This window comes from Micromys minutus, assembly GCF_963924665.1.
Source record: "Micromys minutus genome assembly, chromosome: 20".
NCBI classification, from domain to species: domain Eukaryota; kingdom Metazoa; phylum Chordata; class Mammalia; order Rodentia; family Muridae; genus Micromys; species Micromys minutus.
The window spans coordinates 45761151-45782241 of record NC_137955.1 but is presented as its reverse complement, the minus strand read 5'-3'; the positions used below and the strand labels follow the sequence as shown (position 1 = coordinate 45782241).

The window sequence follows — 21091 nt, the reverse complement described above, 5'->3', positions numbered from 1 at the left end:
AACTTCACTCACTCAGAGTGAAGGATGTGATTGCAGTTTCCAAATTCACTGTATGTCTAAGCATTCTTCATCTGCAGAACTGTGGAGAAGCAGAACAGCACTGCAGACACTACTTTAGCAGCTCAGTGTCTAGTGTGGTTTTACTTCACAGTTGATGTAAGATAACGAGGTGCGGCAGTCCCTGTAGATGTCCACGACTGCATTCGGGGTTACACCAGCGCCTGCAGTGCTTATGAACCAGTGCTAGAGCCTGAATCCTGCTCCTCCTGAGTTGCTGGACAGTGCTCAGAAGGCAAATTGAAGCATAGGTACCTATTTTTTGGCTAGGTGTCATAATGTTGAGTCTTGGAGGTCAAAGCCCATGCAATCTAGCAATTACCTATAGTTCCCATGAAACACAGAACATCGCTGATTAAATCTGGAGGCCGGCCAATCCAGGTGCCGCCTGGGCTCCACCTCCACCAGTTTGATGGACTTGGAGTCTAGTCTGAGACACCGCAGGATGATGGTCTTAAACTTTCTGTTCTGTAAGATGCTTCAGGGTGGGGGTTGCCACTAAGCCCAGTAACCCATGATTCCTCAGACCCACATGGTGAAAAGATTGCCACAGTTAAACTCTGACCTCCGTGTGTAAGGTATACAGGTACACGTGTGTTTAAAGTGAAGCTATATATAAATTCACATGATTTAGAAACCACTTGGTTAAAGTTGTGAGAATTGACTATCACAGTGAAGTGTGGCATTGAGCCTCACTAGGGGAGTTTGAATACACAGTGATAACTCATGATCTTCCTGGGTTTGTTTGTGTTAACAGTTACCAGTGTGAGGCCACATCTGAGAATGTAGCTGGTCCCTAAATGGCCCCAGGTTCCCCTGATAGGATGCTACCATTTAAATTCTATAGATACTAACCTTTTACTTCCTACTGTATATTTCATAAGAATTTTAGGATTCTGCGTTTTTTTTCTTTTTGTAAATTAAGAGATGGTGGCTAGTCAGTCAAATTTAATTATTCACATTTGTGCTTGAATGTTGTTAAATATACTTGTTCAGCCATTCAATGAGATTCCTTCTCGCCTCCTCAATGTAGGGCTTGTCAGCAGGGGAGCAGTCTTCTCTCTTCCGATGCACAAAGCCATGAGTTTGCCCAGAAAATGTTTTAACTTGGTAATTAACTATGCAGTGTTCTTTAAGCTTCTGGGTCAGTGTAGAAACCTAATACACCAGGGGGGAAATACATATGTGTGAGGATGGCATGACCTTAACCCTTCAGTAGCATCTTCTAATCTTTTGGGGGGCTTTGGTTCTGCTTTGAGACAGGGTCTCTACAAAGCCCTGGCTCAATATGTAAACTAGGATGGCTTCCAACTCTGCCCCCAAGTGTGAACTACCACACCCAGCTAGAGTCTTGTATTGCAATAGTTCAATGCACAGACTCCACCGTTACTGGGGTGATTGTAACAATCCTGGCCACTTCAGGGAATTGCAAAGCAATATAACGCCCCGTACCAGTTCTGGAGGCTCCTTCACTTACTCTGGAGCTGAGACCCAGCACCCACTGTGAGCTAACACTGAAGGTCACAACTGCACCTGTCACGGTGGTGCACCGCAGCTGAGAGGCAGATCTCTCTAATGACGTCTTCAGGAAAACTTGAAGTGGAGCACTCTTGGTATGTGTGAAGCTTGCTGGGTTCAATCCTCGGCAGGACAGGGTGGACATTCAATATAGCTGTCCTACAGACCATCCTAGCTTAGCCAAGCACTTTGAGACCATTGCTCGTTTCCCTAATGACTATGGGGCTAATGGGGACATGCACTTTGCCCCAGCTATCAACATCATGAGACCATACACATAGGTGACTAGACCAGAGAAAGATCCAAAGTCAAAATTGGCCTGTAGTGTGTTACTGTTGCACACAGTAAGACAAGCAAACCAAGTGGTTTTGTGTTAAGGACTGTTGTAAGTATTAAGACCTAAGTTAATCATTGACAAATGGCTGCTTCTAGACCTAACCAACTTCATGTACTTAATAAATTCACCTCAGGCTATGGTAAATGGGGGATTACCATAGAAACCATTCACAATAGAAAGTTTGTATCAGGAACACATCCTTTGGATGTAAATCTAGCTCATGAATTAGTTCTTTAGAACTTTCTCCAATAAATCTCATGATACGAAATTAGATATGCAAATGGAAGGCTGCCTACTTACCTGCTCAAGGGGAATCACTGTATCATTTTCTGCAAAGATAAACAACGTTGGGTTCTTCAAATTGTAAGCATCTTCAGAGTCTCTGATGATACCTGTAAAGAGTTGAGGGAGATTGATGTCTGCAGAATTTGGTGTGGTTTTGTAAAGTAAACCATGTGGTTAGAGACTGCTTTCATGTGCGTGTCCACATGGGGTCTTGTGCATGCGTGTAAGTGTGGAGGCCAGGTGTCGTAAATCACTCCTCAGTTTTGCCATAGGGTCTCACTGAGCCTAGAGCTCGGGATTTCTGGAGACTGGCTGGCCAGCGAGCAGAGGAACCCACCTCTCTACCTGCCCAGTTCTGGGGTGACAGATATGTACACCCACCCCAGCAGATTTGTATGCAGATGCTAGAGGTCTGGAGCCAGGTCTCCATGGCTATGTGGCCAACACGTCACTGCCTTAGCTGTCACCCCTGCTGTTAGTTTATTTTAGCAATCCCACAGAAGCCCGGCCTAGGAGATTGTACAACTGATCTTTCTACTCTGCATCCTGCTCAGCAGGAACCAGGCCAATACACTTGATGCTGTTCTCTCTTGAGACGGCTTTATACATCAGGTCAGTTTTCAAAGCACACTCTAGAAGTCTCTACACTGGTCCCATATGTTCAATGAACTAGACAATTTTATAAGAACAGCAGCCATTGGACCAAGTTATTCCAACAAGGCCCCAAAGATATAATGCCTGCTGTACAGGTTATTGTATAAATGTTATTGTTCATCCTTGTCTGGACATCCTAAAGATTAATTTGTACAAAGCATTGCTCTGTCAGGCTCACTGGTGCACGTGGTTGGGAAAAAATAAGTCCGTGTTGGGAGAATGGGCAGGAAAGGACTAGTGACTTGGCTCACTTGCCATGAAAGCCTAGGAACCTGAGATTGATCCTGGAACACACACCAAGTTCTCTGGCTACCACTCATGCAATGTTGTGCACAGGCACACGTGCACACATAACATGATCTTGATTTTTAAAGATGAGAGGGAAAACAACCTTTTTCCTGCTTCCTGCCACAGTAAGAGCAAAGCTAAGTAACACGCAGTATCTCTCCTCCCTGTTACTACACTCTAGAATACAGCGAGCCATAGAAAGAACGATAGTGCTCCCTGCACAACTCTGACAAAGCTAAATAGGTCTGGATATGCAGTGCATGTCTCCTTTGCCCAGTTCCTGCCATAACCTGCCACTCACGTGCTGCACAACAGCAGCCAGCAGGTGGCGCCAGAAAGACACGCTCCCGGACCACGTTTTAATTCACCCATGGACACTGTTGGCCTGACAGTTGGCTGGCCTCCTCCTAGTGATTTATTGCATTTGTTTTGTTTGAGACTAGCTCTCACTATGTAGCTTGTGCTGGCCAGAAAATTTCAATCCTCCTGCTTCAACCTTCCAAGTACTTGGGTTACAAGTGTGTGTACCATGCCTCACTTTATGTCCTTTTGTGTAAGAAAATACTTTGTTTTTTTTTTTCTCCCCTTAGTGCAAATAAAAGATGAAATGCCACGTCAAAGAGTTCAAGCACCAGATGAAAACAGCTTGTGAATGTGTAACTTTGAAATAGCGGTCAGCTTTCTTATATTTGTTTTTGACATATTCTAGTCTGGATGCTTTTAAGTTGTACATTCAGTGTGTTGTTTCTGTCAACAGATAAAGGGTTCTTATCTCATAGTTCAAATAACTTTGTTTTCTTTTGGCTAAAATGTAAATGCTGGGGCTGAAGAGATGGCTCGTCAGGGAAGGGTACTGGCTCCTCTTCCAGATTCAGTTCCTAGCAACCACATAGCCACAGAGGGAATCTGACAGCCTCTTCCGGCAGGCCCGGGCAATTTTTTAGAAATCTGTTTATTCAAAAGAAAGTTAAAGTTGCTGTTTGTACTGTTTGCTTTTTCCTGTGTTAGAGTGCGCACATGCGTGCGTGTGCATGCCAGTGAGTGCGTGTGCGTGCGAGCTCGTACACAGATTTACTGGTGCACAGGTGCACATGCACATGAGAGGTCAGAAGACAGCCTTAGATATGTTCCTGGGGAGTCTTTCCACCTAGATTTTTGGGACAGGATTTAGAACTTATCAAGTAGGCTAGGCAACCTGCCCAGTAAAGCCAAAAATACCATCTCTCTTTCTCCCCTAACATGAGTTCTGGGGACCAAATTCAGCATCTCATGCTTGCAAGACAAGAACTACACTGACAGAGCCCCCTTCCCACCCCCGGCTCTATTTTTACATTATGAGGCCCATGCTGAGCTGGTTTGCCTCAGACCATCCTCCTGCTTTCCCTGAGTGAATGTGCTGGGCACTTACCGTAGACAGACACCCCTGCTCTCACTTCCGGGTATGTCATCATCACTTGGTGCACAGCCACACCCCCCCAGCAGAAGCCCACAATGCCAACCTTCTGGGCATGGCACTGTTGCTTCAGATACCTCAAGACAGCATCGATCTCTCTAGAACAGAAAGAAAAGGCATTGCAGACAGAGCTGACAGGGCTGACCATCTGGGTTGCTGGTAACCGGACTGCCTCAGTGAATAGTTCCTGACGTTAGTGATTTCTTTGGTGGTGAGAACTAGAATTCCTGGAAAGAAGCTTCAACTTCAAGGCTGACTGGCTACTTATAACTCAGTGGCTGTAAAGAGCTTGGGGTGTTGCAGGTCTAGAGCCCGATCACAGTTTACCTTGAGCTGCCTTTAGCCCATTAGTGGGTCACTCTTTGCCCACCTCTGTGTTAGCTCTAACTCCTGTAATTAGCAGATAAAGTTGAACTTAACCTGATAAATACATAAAAGAGAAAAAAACCTTTGGGATGTATCAAGTCAACAAGTAAACTCCGCCAATCAAAGAGCTAAGAATGCTATCAGCACCTGTGTTCTACCAATGAGATTTCTCTACTGTGCTGCAACAGCCTAATTAATGTTTCCACCAGTGTGTTCAGAAAGTGTCTTGATTTAGAATCTTTGTTCTGTTACAGAGGGGGGGGGGTGAGAATGGAAAGGAAGGAAGGAGGAAGAAAAGAAAGAAAGGAAGGAAGAAAAGAAAGCAGAGTGGCATATTCCTGACTAATCAGAGAAAAGCAATCTCCTCATCTGAACCATGGGTTTTCAGGATGCACTACAAGCCAGTGGGGTAGGTGGGGGGGGGGTGCTCTCCAGGTGGCTGGGAGAGAGACTATGGCTGCCTCTGAGGTGAAAATTTTCCTAAGGATGAAGCCAGTAAACAGGAAGTGGGGCTGAGCTGTGATAAGAGCTAGGCCAGTTCCCACTTGAACCCCAAACTGCTCTTTTTGGTTCTATAAACCAACAGCTCTTTTAACCGCTGATCCACTTGGGATAGATGTTCTATCACTTGCAACCAAGCACCTAGGTGGATGCAGGCAGGACTTTGAATTCATCATTTGTAAGGAAAGTGTGCAGCTATGCTTGCTAGGTCAGTGTGACGGGGGTGTGATGGGGAATACATGTCAGTCTCTGTCCTCAGCTCATATAGTGTGTGCTGGACCAAAACTCTTCCCCACTGTGCTTTGGAAAGACGTTGTCTAGAGCCAAGTGAAGTCATACGGAGGGAGGGCAGGAGGGAGGGAAGCCAGGAGGAAGGGAGGGTGGAAATCTGATGAAGCTCAGCTTGTCTGTCCCCTCCCTGGGCTACATCAAATACAAAGCCAAACCTCTTGATAACTTACCGATTGATTTTTCTGGCATCTCTTGATTTCAGCCACTCAGGGAAGGTGGACCAGTCACCAGCTGGGTCCCATGGCTCTTTACCCACAAAGAAGTCTGGGACAATAGTTCTGTAAAATATGGGCGTGGATGAATCCTTGAATCACCTGGACTCAATGTCCTGGTTTATTAAATGCCTTGTTGGGTTGCCAGTTCTAGGCAGAGGGAAGGAAAAGCCTTGGCCACGAAGGTCACCCTTTATTGCAACAGAGGTCATCTGCTGCAGTCCAGATTGCCTCAGATTCCACAACTGCAAGGACACAGCTTCCAGCAGCTTCAGTGTGGCACTGCTCTAACAGGTGACAGGGACATTTCTCAAGAGCTATTCCAATGCAGAAGGAGGAAAAACTGAACCTCTGGGCACAAGGTGTGTCCTATCAAAGGCCCTTCCTGCCTCCATAGTTAACTGACCCTCTCAGCCAGCCCAGGACTTTCTTAGTCTTAAACACTGGCTTTGGCCAAAGGGCATCCCCAAGGAGTATGAGAGCTCGCCAATCACTGTGATAAAGTGATATTGTCTGGCACCTGCACAGGCGGCCAAACAGCTTCCTGCCCCAAGAGTAAGGTCCACGGCAGGTTCTAGAACAAGCTACGGGAAGAGTAAACAAAGTGGAGGCTGACAACTGAGATTGTCCTCTGACCTCTAAATGTGAGCACAAACCTTCAATCATACACACATACATTTGTCATTGTATACACATACAAACCATAATAAGGATCAAATGATAGATCACCCAGCTGTACATTAGTAATCATGCACATTACTAATCCTAGTGTCTTTACTTACCCTTAATCAGTCTGAGCCCGGGCAGTGAGGCAGAGAGGCTGAACCCTTGAAACACAGCCGTGTGTAACGCTTTGCTTTGGGAAACTGTGACCCTAGCTCAATCCTGAGTTACTTCTAGAACGGCATGGACTCCAATGAGCAATCCTGCCTCTCTCGTCCTAAGACCCCTCTGCTGCACAGGTAAGCAGAGCAAGGCCTGGGCCAGGCTGAAGTTCTAGTACCCCTTGTACTGTAGAGAAAACTTGACAAGTAACTGACCACTTTTTCCCTCACACTGTTAAACAATGTATTTTTAATTTTTTTGTTTATTTATTTATTTTATGTATGAGTACACTGTCCCTGTCTTCAGACACACCAGAAGAGGGCATTAGATTCCGTTACAGATGGTTGTGAGCCACCATGTAGTTGCTGGGACTTGATCTCAGGACCTCTAGAAGAGCAGCCAGTGCTCTTAACCTCTGAGCCATCTCTCCAGCCCCAATGTATTTGTTTTAATGAGTGTTTGTCTGCATGCATTGGGTATGCTACGTACACACCTGGTGCCTGCAGAGGCCAGAAGATTGCGTCAGATCCCCTGTACCTAGTTATAAATGGTTGTGAGCTGCCCTGTGTGTTGTCTGAACCAAACCTGGGTTTGTCTGCCAAGTCATCAAGCATGTGTAACCACTGAGCCATCTCTCCAGCCCCTGGGCTCACATTCTTGACAGGCCAGACAGAAGTGTGGACTGTCCAGCCTCAGATGGCTTGAGGGTAAGAAAATAAGTGTTGTGAATGGATCGGAACCTCGAATGGCTTAGTTATCTCTCTGCCTGTGTTATATTTCCTCCCTGTACCTAAGGACTCTCCTGAGACATCAGGCACTGTCCTCTGCATTCAAGCAGCTGCTTACAGTTCACCCAGAGCAACTGAGGACCTCTGTCTTCAATCTGCAATATGGGGACGGTAATATCCATCCCTCCCAGGGCTGCTGGGAGGGTAGGAGTCCCTGTCCCTGTTGGCTAGTATAGGTATATTTAGAGGCGTTGCAGGGAAATTGTCCCACTCTCCCCAAAGACATCTTCTCGTGCTTCAATAGACTTGAGTCACACTCGGTGAGGGAAAGAAGACAGGCTTGCCCCAGACTTCGAGCTTTCTTTGGACCAGGAACTCAAGTTTTTACACAATAAGCTGCCTCACCTGTGCAGAAGTCAGTGCTAAGCGAGTGAATGGAGTGGGATGTCCTCACTGTGGAGAGTTTGGGATGCTGCTGGTGCAGGACTCAGTTCTCCTGGGTTGTCTTTACCCTTCATAAACTGTTCATTACCACTCTGTGTTTGACCTAACACCTCCCGACTATCAGCTAAATCCTCTGGAACACACTAACAGAGCAGTAGCATCCACCAACACAAGGGCTAAGAAGGCCATCTGCTGTCATAGGACACCTACAGCTGCAGGTTTCGCTGACACTCATCTGCCTGACTTTCTTTCATTCTGAGTCACTGTCCGAGCAGACCTGTGAAAATCACCCCAAGGCCAGGATGCTTCAAGTTCCACAGGTGAACGTGCACAGGTATGCTGGCCTGTACCTGTTTGGGACCCATCATGGGGACAGGACCCTCTGTCCAGCATGTCCGTAGGATTGGGTACCCTGGGGACTTGATGCCCTGGGATTCTGTTGGGAAGAGTTGGCTCTACATGGTTAGAGTTAAATTTCAACGGGCAGTTCCCACTTCCCACCACTAATCGCAGAGTAGTGAAATAGATTATGTAAATGAGAACATATCTCAGGCCATGTTGGGTTTTGGCTTTGTCTTTCTGAAGAGAAGGAAATGGACCACAGACATCCACATGAACGTAAGCAAGGAGCAGAACTTCATACTTACGTGTATCCATTCCCGGAGATCATGTCGGCCATATACCTGGTGTTGGGCAGCTGCCAGCCAAATATATCCTGGACGACAATCACGGCTTTACCTGCATCCACAGGGGACCGTGTGACATATGCCTTGATGTGCTCAACCTGAACTTCCTGGCCCATGCCACCATACTCTAGCCTGTGACCAATGTCACATGGGCAAGGGTTAGCTTCGTTAGCCATCGGGGTCTTGACGTCAGGCTACAGAGGGAAGGAAATGTTCATCACATGCTGAGTGGTTCAGATCTGAGGATAATCTATGCGAAAATAAACTATAAATAAACTCAGGGTTTATTTATCGGTGATGGCTAATGTCGGTCAAACCTGAAACGTAACTCAGTGGCTAGGGCACTCACCTAGTATGCAGAAAGTCTGGAATTAGATTCCTGGCATTTCATAAGCCAGGTGTGACCATGCACACCTGAAAACCAATGAAGTCAGGCAAGCATAGGGAATAGTTTAGCAACTTAGGACTCCACTTGGGTTGAGCTATGCACACACTTCTCTTCTAATATACTTAGCAGGCTAGAAACCTTACCTGTACATACTATGCATACATACCCTCGCTGAACAATGCCCATAGCAACCGGTTAACACCTAGGACATCCCCCCTGGCATCAAGCTATAGGTGCAACCCCTCAGAACAATGGGATACGTTTCTTCTCTCCTTAGCAATCCTCAAACTTAGGTTCAAGTCAATCATGCTCCAGTCTATAGTAGGAGGGGATGATCTGGTTTCAACTGGTTTTTTTTGGGGCGGGGGCATTTGCAGTAAGGTAAACTGTATCCCATAAATGAACTTAGAATCATCTATTTTTCATCTTGTACCTATTCATAATTGAGCATACATGTGATTAAAATCAGGTACATTTTGGGGAGGGACTGGCACAATAAAAAAAGATTATACAGCTTAATAGAGAAATAAAAACAAACAAACAAACAAAAGGGCAATTTCATCACTTGGGAGGCAGAGCAGGCAGATCTCTGCAGGTTTGAGGCCAGCCTGATCTACAACGTTCCAGAACAGCCAGAGCAACACAGTAAGACTGTTTCCAGAACAAAATTCAAAATGAAAACCACCCAAACCATCCCCCTATTAACCAGACTCTCGCTCTTCTCAAACTCTACAAACAGAAGGCCCCAGCCACAGTCAGGGCTCTTGGGTACCCTTCCGGCCCCATGCCCTGCTGTCACTAGTGATGGTGGCTCCTACCCATTCTGCTGCTCTGCTGTGTTTTGAACAACATTCCCTTGATACCCGGTGAGTGTGTGAACCTTGAATAAGAGACAGGCCCTGACCAGTGTCTGGGAGACAGACGCAGAAAGATGAGAAGTGTAAGGTTGTCTTCAGCTACGTGGCAAATCTGAGTAGAGCTTGGACTGTGTGAGAGGGAACTAGCCAAATATGGCGGGGTCAAATGTAAGCTCAAATGCTTTGCAAATCAGTTATCATGGAAACAGTGCATTTAAAGGCCGGTGAGACAGCAGGAATGGGTCTCAGGGGACTCTCCAGTCTACACTGCGTGTATAGTCTACACTGCGTGTATAGTCTATACTGCATGTATAGTCTACACTGTGTGTATTCAAAACAGAGGGAAAAGGAGCTCAGCCTCAGGAAAAAACACAGCAGGCCTTCTGTGAGTCTGTCCACTCATGCTGCTGTGGCAAAAGAGAACAGCTCAAAAGCAACCACATGGTCCCGACAACCATGAGAACGGAAAACAGGAACAGAGAAGCCCAGGATCAAAGTGGCAGAGCAACTGCTCTCTGCAGCAGGAACTCTTCCTGACCCACGGATGTCACTCCTCCCTGTCCCTCCACGTGGGAGGATCAGACAGTTCTCCGGATGCTCATGAGGACACTCATAAGATTCTAAGATGAGCTGGGCCCTTGTGACCTTTTCTCCTCCCACAGGCCCCATCTCCTGAACGCTCTGCTTTCAGCAAGACGGTTGGTTCTGTGAAATCACTTTAGAAGTACGTGTGCATTCAGATCTAACAAATCCTTCAAAGAGATGAACAACAGATGAAACTAAAGACATTAAATCCTGACTCCCGGAAGAGTTCTAAACCAGGCTCATATACAGCCAAGGTGTGATGGGGAGGGGAGGGGAAGGGAGGGGAAGGGAGGGAAAGGGAGGGGAAGGGAGGGGAAGGGAGGGTGCACAGGAATAAATTAGAGGGGAGCAGTGGAGGAGGAAGACAAAAAAAATTTTTTTAAATATTTAAAAGGTATCTGGCACCTGAAAAATGTTACCCAAGGTTGTCTTCTAGCCTCTCCACGCATACATGTATACACATGTGCACGTGTACCCCATAAACATGTCCACCAACCCACAGACACACACATGCAAAAAGAAATTTTAAAAAATAAGATAAAAAATAAACTAAAACATCTGAAATTCCATGAAACCAAGCAGGGGTTAAAAATAAAAGACACACACACACAGAGAGAGAGAGAGAGAAGAGAGGTAGATGTGCTGGTCCAAGAGGCAGAGGCAGGTGGATCTGTGTGACTTTTAGGCTAGCCTGGTCTACAGTTCCAGTTCCAGGACAGCAGGGCTGTTACACAGAGAAGCCCTGTCTCAGAAAACAAACAAACCCATCATACGGACGGGGTCTGTGTCCCAAGGCCGACTGTGAGGGACCAGAGTTTTTTCATTTGTTAATAAAACTAAGAACTAAGTATCAGGGAGAACCTAAACCCAGGAGGGACAAGGTCTTGCTGCTCCTAGCCTTCTGTTTGCAGCAGGGTCCCGGATTCAGAAGCAGGTGTCAGGTGGGGCACAGCACGGTACTGTGGGGTCATCCTAGAGGTCAACAAGATATGACACAGTTGACCAGTTGACCCACATGGGAAGGACAAACTGCCCAAGGAAGGAGCAACAGAAGCCACACAGCTGAGAAAAGAAGTCACATTAGAGTCCCTCGCAGCACAGCAGAGACCATAGCCAGAGCCTCAAAATCTAAGTAGAGAATGTGGAATTAGCCAGTTCCGTGCGCATGCAGGGGAATGCCTTCCTTTAACACTAAACTACAGTGGGGTTTCTTCTTTTTTTAAGAAGTATTTATTTTATGTATTTGAGTACTGTTGTTCTCTTCAGACATACAAGAGGGCACTGAATCTCATTACAGATAGAACTGAACTCAGGACCTCTGGAAGAACAGTCGGTGCTCTTAACTGTTGAGCTGTCTCTCTCCAGCCTTACAATGGGGTTTCTTAAATGAGACTTCAAAAACCAAAACATCACAGGGAAGATTAGTAAATTTCAATCTACTTTAATCAACTGTTCGGGATGGAGAGATGACTCAGCAGTTAGAAGTTTAGTGTTCTTGCAGAGGACCTGGGCTCAGTTCCCAGCACTTACATTAGTTGGTCTGTAACTCCAGTTCCAGGGGATCCGAACCCCTCTCTCTGATCCTTGAAACACCAACGCACATGCAGTGCACATAAACTAGTGCAGGTGCACACACAGATATAATGGATATTTTTTTAATGGAAAGAAAAACCCAAGAAATGATGGTGCACACTTTTAATCCTTGCGCTTGGGACACAGAGCAGGCAGATCTCTGTGAGTTCAGGCCTGATCTACAGAGCAAGTTCCAGGTCAGTTAGTGCTACATGGAGAAACCCTGACTCAAATAAACGAGGGGGGGCACTACAGAAAATTGATGTGGAGATTGTTATTAAGATGTGTGGGGGAAAGAGAACTGCTTTGTGGTAGAGTTCTGTCTTTCATAGACAAAGGACATCTGTACAGATGAAGTGACCAGATGTTTGGGACTCGTCACCCAGTGAGTGGGTGAGACAGGGAGATAATCTGAGTTTCATTGGCCTTCAGCAAATTCAAAGATGTCTTAATCTCTCTGTTTGGATAACCTTGAGCTTGCTCACAAGTTTTTAAGTGTTTATTATAAAGAAGACAATAAAGTTTCTAAGAAATATTCAGAATGAATAACAAGTTTGAAAGGCAAAGGGTGTGGTAGCACGCCCTTGTAATCCCAGCACTCAGGAGGCACAAGGGAGCAGATCTCTTGAGTTGGAGGCCAGCCTGGGCTACATAGCAAACCCCAGGCCAGTCTGGGCTATATAATAAGATGCTATCTGAAAAATATTTTAAAGGCTCCATAAAAACTAGGCGTGTGACCTGTAGAAAATCACAGGGACATGTACACACAACCACACAATAGTGAAGAAACAACCTTCTCCGTGGCTGTCATCATAACAATAATTGGACACAATGTAACCACACACCAAAAAGAAAATGTTTGATTGTTTTTTGGGTTTTTTTGTTTTGTTTTGTTTTGTTTTGTTTTGTTTTTGAGAAATGGTTTCTCTATGTAGACCAGGCTGGCCTCAAACTCAGGGATCTGCCTGTCTGTGCCCCCTGAGTACTGAGATTCGAGGTGTGCACCACCACACTGGGCTCAACTGTGAGTTTTTTTTTTTTTTTTTTTTAATTGTTGTAGCTTGAAATGTATTCTTTCCAAATACAGATCAGTTCAATCCCTGATTTTAGTCTCTGAATGTAACCTTAATTAAAACTAGAGTTCTAGCAGATGCATTGCACCAAATGGGGCCAGGCCCAGTCAACAGGTGGTATCCTCACAAGACTAGAGTGATCTGTACTGACACATAGACATTCAGGAGAGACCACAGGAAAAGGCAGAGCACTGGAAGCCACAGGGAGCTGGGAGACAAGGAAGGAGCCTCTCCTACATGCTTCAGAGGGAAGATAGGTTCGTCTACGCTGGACTTCTTGCTTCCAGAACTCCAGAGAATAAATATAGTGGTGCCAGGGGGGAGGCTAAGATCGCTCTAGATGGGTTTATGTTGTGTTTCCGTAAAAATCTTTCTTTCTTTTTTTGTTTTGTGTAAGAATGTCTCAGCACAAGATGGCCTTAAATTCTCTCTGTAGCCAACGGTGGCCTTGAACTTCTGAGTTTCCTGTCCGTGACTCCCAACTGCTAGGATTGCAGGCATGCACGAACTTAAAATGTTTCAATATGTATGTAACACAAAAAGGTAAGGAGCGGGGGTAATGGCAAATGCCTCTAACCCCAGCACTCAGGCAGCAAAGGCTGTGACTGCGAGACCAGCCTGGTCTACATAGAGAACTGTAGAACAAGCAGAACTACATAATAAGACCCTGTCTCAAAAGGGGGTGGGGCGTTACATCAATATTAGGCTATACACCAGTTGTTCTCAACCTTCCTAATGCCGCAACCCTTTAATATAGTTCATGATGTTGTGAACACCCAGCCATAAAATTATTTCATTGTTACATCATAGCTGTCATTTTGCTACTGTTACTATAAATTGTAATGAAAATATCAGGATATCTGATCTGCAGCCTCCACAGGGTCCTGATCCACAGGTTACCACCTCGGGGCTATATGTTGGGCTGATAAAGTGCGTGGGTGTTAAATGATTTACTACATTCTACCCAATAGTCTTACTGTTTCAAGCTTACAGAGGGAAAGTGAGAGTTTTAAGAGAAAAGAAATCAGGAGGTTATTCAGACAAGTGAGATAACTAATTTTCTTGGTTTGTGTCTGTCTGAGCTACTTACAGAATGGTTACCAGCTAGACAGGTCGCAAGAGACCAACATCAAGACCCATGCCCACTGCTGCCCTGTGCTGAGAAGAGACAAGGCCAGACATAAGGGGCATGCCTGATCTGTCAGCTTTCTACAGGCTGACACGGGATATGCTTGTTGGGGGTTTTCATCAACTAGATACAAGCCATCATTGTTTGAGAGGAGAGAGCATCCGTTGAGAAAATGCCTCCATCAGATTGGCCCATAGGCGAGTCTGTGGGACTTTTTTTTTTTTTTTTTTTTTTTTTTTTTGAGTGATTGGGGATGTAGGAAGGCCATCTCTGGGCAGGTGTAATGGCTGGTTTTGAGTCAACAACACAAGCTAGAGTCATCAGAGAGAAAATGAGATCCAGCTGTAAGGCATTTTCTCAATTAGCGATCAGTGGGTGAGGACCCAGCCCACGGTGGGTGCTGTCAGCCCTGGGCCGGTGACCTGGGTTCTATAAGAAAGCAGGCTGAGCAAGGCAGGAGAAGCACCTGTAAGCACCACCCCTCCACACCACCCCTCTGCATCAGCTCTGCCTCCAGGACCCTTCCTGCCTTTTTGTCTTGGTGTTTCGTTGCAGCAATAGAGACTCTAAGGCGATAAGGTCCCTGAGGTGTAGAAGAAAGCTGACCTTCACTCACAGGCCCTGGGTCTGCAGTCCCCGTCTGAGCTTCCCTCTGCCTCAGTCTTCCACAAAAAGAAGCAAAGGGCCTGAGCTTAGGCCCTCCAAGATGTGGACTGTGCGTCCCTTCCTGTAAGACTTGGATTCCCATTCTTGGGTTTAATGTTTCTTCTTGACCGCACTTTCCTATGCAAATGTCTTAGAAAAACCTCCCAAGGGTGACCCATCTGCTCTGTCCCCACACGCTAGCCGAAGTGAGCAGACTTGAGGTGGTTTCTGTAAGAACTGGAGTCAGGCGAAGGCTACCTGTACGCTGCTCTGGGCAGAAGAGGAAAGTGAATCTTCCAAGGAAGAAAAAAAACATAAGCAAGCAAGCAGGTGGAGAAAGCCAGCAGAGCAAGCAGGACAGCCTTCCTCCATGACTTCTGCTTCAGGTCCTGTTTTAGGTTCCAACAATAAGTTCCTGTCCTGACCTCCTTGGTGGTCGGTTATGATGTAAAAGCAGAAACCAAATAAACCCTCTGATCTCCTACTAGCTTTTGGTCCCCATGTTTCATCATAACAATAGAAATCAAGCTAGGACAAGGATTACAAAAGAGGCCGAGAGCAACCTATCTCCAAACTACAGAAGAGGAAGAAAGAACCAAGTGGTTCCGTGATCTAGTCTTACCTGGGCTGTGCTGGGAAGACCCAAGGGAGTCTAGTCTCTTCAACGTTGCTGGCAACAGGCTCTTCTGAGTTGAGCTCTGATTACAAAAGGAATTTTTACATCCAGGAGAGCCAAGTTTTTTCTCCCACAGAATGGGGTAGAGCCAACATAGGCCCAAGAATGCCACATGTGGAAGGCTGGAGTCCTGCCTAGCTCTTCCACGTGGTCTTGACTGCTGAGCCCAGCCTGTGAAGCAGGAGCCAAGTGTACTCTGGGCAGGGCAGGCAGTTTCTACCCACAAACTGGCCTGTGGAGATTCAGGCTAAGAATTGTGACCACATGCTTGACCCTTGGCAGCCCAAGTTTTCTGAGTCTGCCTTCAGGATTTTTGCTTCTCCCAAGGACACATTTTCTAAAAGACAAGCTTCAGGATAAAGCACAGACCTCACACCCATACAGACTAAAAATGATCAATGTGACTCCTGAGGCTAAGCCTCAAGTGATCTGATCAGGAACAACCCACGGGACTTCAGGTGGAGCACAAAGCAAGCGTCTCAATGTTACTAAAGCAAACAAAACATGAGGTGACATTTATGGTTAGCTTGAGCAAATAAAGTAAAGGAAAGGCCCTCTGGTATTATATCTTACCATCCTTAGTCATGTGAAAAAGAACCTAGAATATTCCTCCCAGCCCTTTGATTTTCCTACAGAGATGTGAACATGCCAGGACATCCCTTCATGTCCTTGCTTTCGGGTACATTCACTTAGAATAGTTTATGCAATTCTTTCTAGGAGGCCACCTTGTGGGAAGGACAGTCTGTACTGTGCCATAATCATAGTTCATAGTAAGGTCACATCTCGGGTGACAGGAGAGAAACGGCGAGATGCTGTAACTGGCTGAAGTAAAAGCCCTCACAAAGGCGAGATGAAGCTCACATGGATACAAACTTTCTTCTCAATGGAAGCAGGAAGGAAATTAAGTATAACAGGCAGGACATTATTTGGAAATCTATCAGCCTACCAGTCACCCATGGCCTACAAAGAATTGCAAAATTCAGATACATGGATTGGGCCAGAGAGTAAGCTGCGGAGGAAGGGCACTCTGCATTGAAGTGTGGTTTCTGCCCAGGAGCAGGTCCTTCGTAGGAGAAGCAGGGTTCCTGTTCCTCTTGAGTTGGGGCAGGCTCACTCACTGTGTGTTTGAGGCTACAGGCACCCTGAGAGGAGGGCCATAATCCACACGGACAGAGCCTCCTAATGCCAGGGAATTTCTTGTGGCACCATTGCCCTAAGAAGGACATCTTGATAAAAATGTCTCTGGCCAGGACTGTTAGCATTCTTTCTAAACTCCACCCCTCAGTTACCTGGCAACAGCCAAGTATGCCTGGCACTGTAAAAGGGGCTGCTTGCCCCCTCCTCACTCTCTTGCTCTTGCCTTCCTGTTTCTTCTCTCCCTATTCCCTCCCCACCACCCCACCCCCGCCACGTGCTCACAGCTGGCCTCTTCTCTTCTTCTATACTCTTCTCTCTCTCTGCCCCTCTTAACTTAGGCTGGTCCCTCAGGGGAAGAGATGATGCCCAGCGTGGGCCCTCCCCCCAGAGACACCCTTTCCCCCCACACCTCAGCACACCTCCATAGAACATACCCCCCCCCCCCACTCTCCACTCTTCTTTATCTTTTTCATAACAAGAACCACAGTGGCTATTGTCAAAAGGTGCTAGATTCCCCCATAGTCAGTCATGGGAGACACTGCAAATATATAAATCACAGGCTTTTTCCTATAATAGGGCATTTGTTGCCCCTACCAGCCTGCCTTTCACAGGCACATCCCTATACATTACAAGGCGAAGGACAAGGCTGGGGTCACTCAGCTGGTGGAGGGAGTGCTCATCTGGCAAGCATAAAGCTTTGGGTTCAATCACCAGACCCCCCAAATAGGGCCTGGTGACACAGACCTGTAATCTGAACACTGAGGAGGTACAGGGGGAAGAGTTCAGGATTGCCCTCGGCTACCCAAGGAGCTTGAGCATAGCCTAGGTTTTTAAAATAAAAGCCCAAGAGGGTTCCTGTTGTAGGTGTGATGGGCAAATTGCAAGGGTTCCCTCATCCCCTCCAAAGGCTTTCTCATCACCTCCAAGGGTTTTCTATGTTTCCTTTGTCATAGGCACCCCGGGGTCTTCCCTTGCTGGATATAAGTCTGCACTTTCTGACATCTTTCTCAGAGTCGGCTAGGACATCTGTCGTGACTACCACGACTGTTTACACTTGGATGAATGTTCACTCTTTGAGGCAATCAGTCTTTTAGGAGCAGAATCCTATCACTTTCCCTACTCCCTGGAAGTCAGACACAGTGATAAAGCATGTCTCAGAGTCCGGGTTTTTCCGATTTGAAGCTCTGAGGATTTGTGTAGCTCAGAAGCCCGATCACACAATGAGGTTGTCCAAAAGAAATAAAGGAAAAAAAAAAAAACCTCCATAAGCTCAGGGCACAGACAGGACTGCAGCAGGAAGTACCTGCAAACAGGAGTCAGGGACGTAGGCATAGCGTGCAAAGGCAAGTTTGATCCTGTAGAGACTGGTGCTCAAGCGGGAGGGGCTGGCGGCCTGCCAGGTTAAAGGTTACAGAAGCTTCACTGCGCCTGCGTTTTAGTCCTGCCCTGGGGAAGGCAGAGCCAATTCCTAACCTCGGGTGATTCTGCTGCAAGCACTCAGTCTTCCTGATTATGTGTGCCGTCTGCATAAGGTCCACGGTTTGGACAGCTGGATAGCAAGCTAAACCTAAGAGGCACAGAAACCTCTTCAAACACGTCACCCACTGCCACGCCCTTGGCCTGCTCTGTTTGTGACTGCCCCGTGTGTGTGCAGGGCTCCATTCTGACTACCTTGTTTTAAAACTGGCTCTGAAAACAGCAGGTGACCTTCTCTGTCAGCGTGGATATAACTGCATCGGCCAGTCTCTTCGGGGCCTGGGCCAGACCCAGTGGCCAAGGAGTGTAAAACCACACTGTCTGTCTTGGCAAGATCGACCCACCATCTAGGATGTCATAGTCTTATAGGACAGCAACTCTTTGCTTCTGTGCACCCAGAAGAACTGCAAGCAGGCATTACTGATTTTAATGCAAATGTGCTCGGTTTGTTCACGGTTCCAAGTTCACAAACAAACAAACAAACAAAAAACAATACAACCAAAATGCCCAGCCTAAAAATAGTATTTAAGGGCAGGGAAGAAGGGTTCTTCTCGGGGACACGATTTGACCACAAGCTTCCCAGTTCTTTTTAAGAGCTAACATCTGAATACCTACAGAAAAATATCCTCAGAAGTAAGGGTGGGTGCCTAGGGCTGGCTTGCACTGTGGCCCTTGCTTTTCTGCCAGGACAATATATAGAGCAGTTGATTCTGGAAAATGGACTTGGACGCGCCTCTCGTCTGCACCAGCAAAAGCCCTTTGCTTTCTTGCAAACCCTCAGGCAAGGTCCAGCAGGCTTGTCCATCCCCAGCGACCAGCACCTACCTTGTCTAATGGTGAAGAGCAAGTCCGCAGGAGGCAGACGCTCTGAGGCCGACCCGGTAGGGAGGGACATGCAGAAGGGGGGAGGAGTCTCGGTCTGCACGGGAAGTGGACCCGGAGACAGTGTCCTGCATTCCCTGGTAAAGCTGGGGGAGGGGCGGGTCCGCCAGGACCGCAAAGGGGGCTGGCTCCGGGATGAGGACGAGAGGGCTGGGTGGGAAGAGGTGATATGAGGGGAACAGAGGCCTGAGGAGGCAGGGAGGGATCCTGGCACATTGTCCTGGGCTTGTCTACTGGGACACGCACTTCTCTATAGACAACCACGATCGTGCTGTTTCAAGTAATAAGCTCATTTGTGTACTTACCCTCTCCCCTTAAATATTGTCTTCATGTGACTCTGCTCGTTTGTCTGTGAGGAAGGAGGGTAGTGAAAGAGAAAGCCTTCAGAAAAGAAGACAGTAGTGGCTTCCTTTTGTCCCCACCTGCCCCCAAGACTCCCAGGCAAGGGCTATGAAACCGGCTTAGTTTTCAGGTGCTGTCTCTTGAAGATGTGGGTGCTGGCTCAAGGCCTTGCTCTGGTAGCACTTGTCATCAGGGCAAACTAATGACACAAACCGGGAATCCAAAACCCATGAGCTCCATTAAAAGTCTCGGGTGGGCCAGGATTGCTCTCCCTGTTTCTGAAACAGTCAACAGATGTGTACAGTGGGAGGGTGGGTGCCCTTTAGTGTTCCACAAAAGCAAAACATTTTCTCTAAAATGGAGGGTTTTTAAAAATTGTTATTGTTTGTGTGTGTGTGTGTGTGTGTGTGTGTGTGTGTATGTGTGTGTATGTGTGTGTGTATGTGTGTGTGTATGTGTGTGTGTATCTATGTGTGTGTATGTGTGTGTGTGTATGTGTGTGTGTATGTGTGTGTATGTGTAGGTTTAGTTGTGGTTTTGTTTTCATTTATGTTTTTTAATTTTTAAAATTTATTTATTTGTATTTTATGCACATTGGTACCTTGGCATGCTGCCTCCATGTGTGTGTGTGCGCGTGTAGACAGTTGTGAGCTGCCATGTGGGTGCTGGGAATTGAATCCAGGTACTTTGGAAGAACAGCCAGTGCTCTTAACTACTGAGCCATCTCCCCAGCCCCTAATTTTCAGTTTTATTTTATGTGTATAGTCTTTTGCCTGCACGAATGTCTGTATGTCTGGTACCCCTTCGACACCAGAGAGAGCAGTGGACCCTTTGGATTGGAGTTATAGATTGTCCAGACTGGACATGACCAGCAGAAAAGACCAGGCCATGAGAGGAGAGAGAAGACAGGAGAGCAAAGAGGAAGAGAAGAGGGGTGGGGCAAGAGGGAAAAGAACCAAGAGAGATGGTTGTGATGGCAGGGCTGCATACGAAAAGGAAGCTGAGGAAAGGGAAGCAGCCCCTATGCTGGAGAGGTTCAGGTAGAGGATGGGGTGAGAAGAGCCACAAGTACCCAGTGAACCTAGAGGCCAGTGTGTGCTTCAGGATGCTAACAGTCAGCCATTTGTCCTGAGTCTTTGGGACCTGACACATATTATGTAGTATGTATGTATGTATGTATGTATGTATGTATGTATGTATGTACACCATGTGATTGTCTGATGCCCTTCGAGGTCTGAGGAGGGTGTCAGATTCCCTGGACTGCAATTACAGACTCCAGTTGTGAGCTACCTACCATGTGTGTGTTGAAAACCAAACCTGGGATCTCTGGAAGAGCAAGTGCTCTTAACCACTGAGCCGTTTTCCAGTCTTTTGTTTTTCTTTTTTAAGAAACAGAAATAGATATAGTGTATGAAGAAGAAGAAGAAGAAGAAGAAGAAGAAGAAGAAGAAGAAGAAGAAGAAGAAGAAGAAGAAGAAGAAGAAGAAGAAGAAGAAAGTGGATTGAGGAACTCAGAGGGAATAGGAACTCCACAGGAAAACCACTAGAGTCAACTAACCTGGACCCTTGGGATTTTCCAGTGATTGGCCCACCACCAACCAAAGAGCAAGATGGGCCGGACCTAAGTACCCACAGTACAGCTTGGTCTTCATGTGGGTCCCCTAAAAACTGAAGTGGGGGCTGT

The 21091-nt window shown here is 46.7% G+C and overlaps 1 protein-coding gene across 3 annotated transcripts; it reads right to left on the bottom strand.

Moving 5' to 3' along the window:
* Positions 1-80: 80 nt before the first annotated feature.
* CMBL (carboxymethylenebutenolidase homolog) lies at positions 81-19487 on the bottom strand. Of its 3 annotated transcripts, XM_080933553.1 has the most exons (7): positions 19009-19066; positions 15517-15592; positions 8607-8839; positions 5921-6028; positions 4548-4690; positions 2213-2304; positions 81-1215 (listed from the first exon to the last, which is right to left on the bottom strand). In XM_080933553.1, the coding sequence occupies exons 3-7, from the start codon at positions 8819-8821 to the stop codon at positions 1036-1038; spliced, it is 738 nt and encodes a 245-aa protein (XP_080789679.1). In that variant the 5' UTR covers positions 8822-8839; positions 15517-15592; positions 19009-19066; the 3' UTR covers positions 81-1035. The 3 variants fall into 3 exon arrangements, with proteins under 3 accessions (XP_080789679.1, XP_080789680.1, XP_080789678.1); XM_080933554.1 differs by lacking the exons at positions 15517-15592; positions 19009-19066 and adding an exon at positions 19371-19487; XM_080933552.1 differs by lacking the exon at positions 15517-15592 and having other exon boundaries at positions 19009-19094.
* Between the last annotated feature and the right edge of the window lie 1604 nt (positions 19488-21091).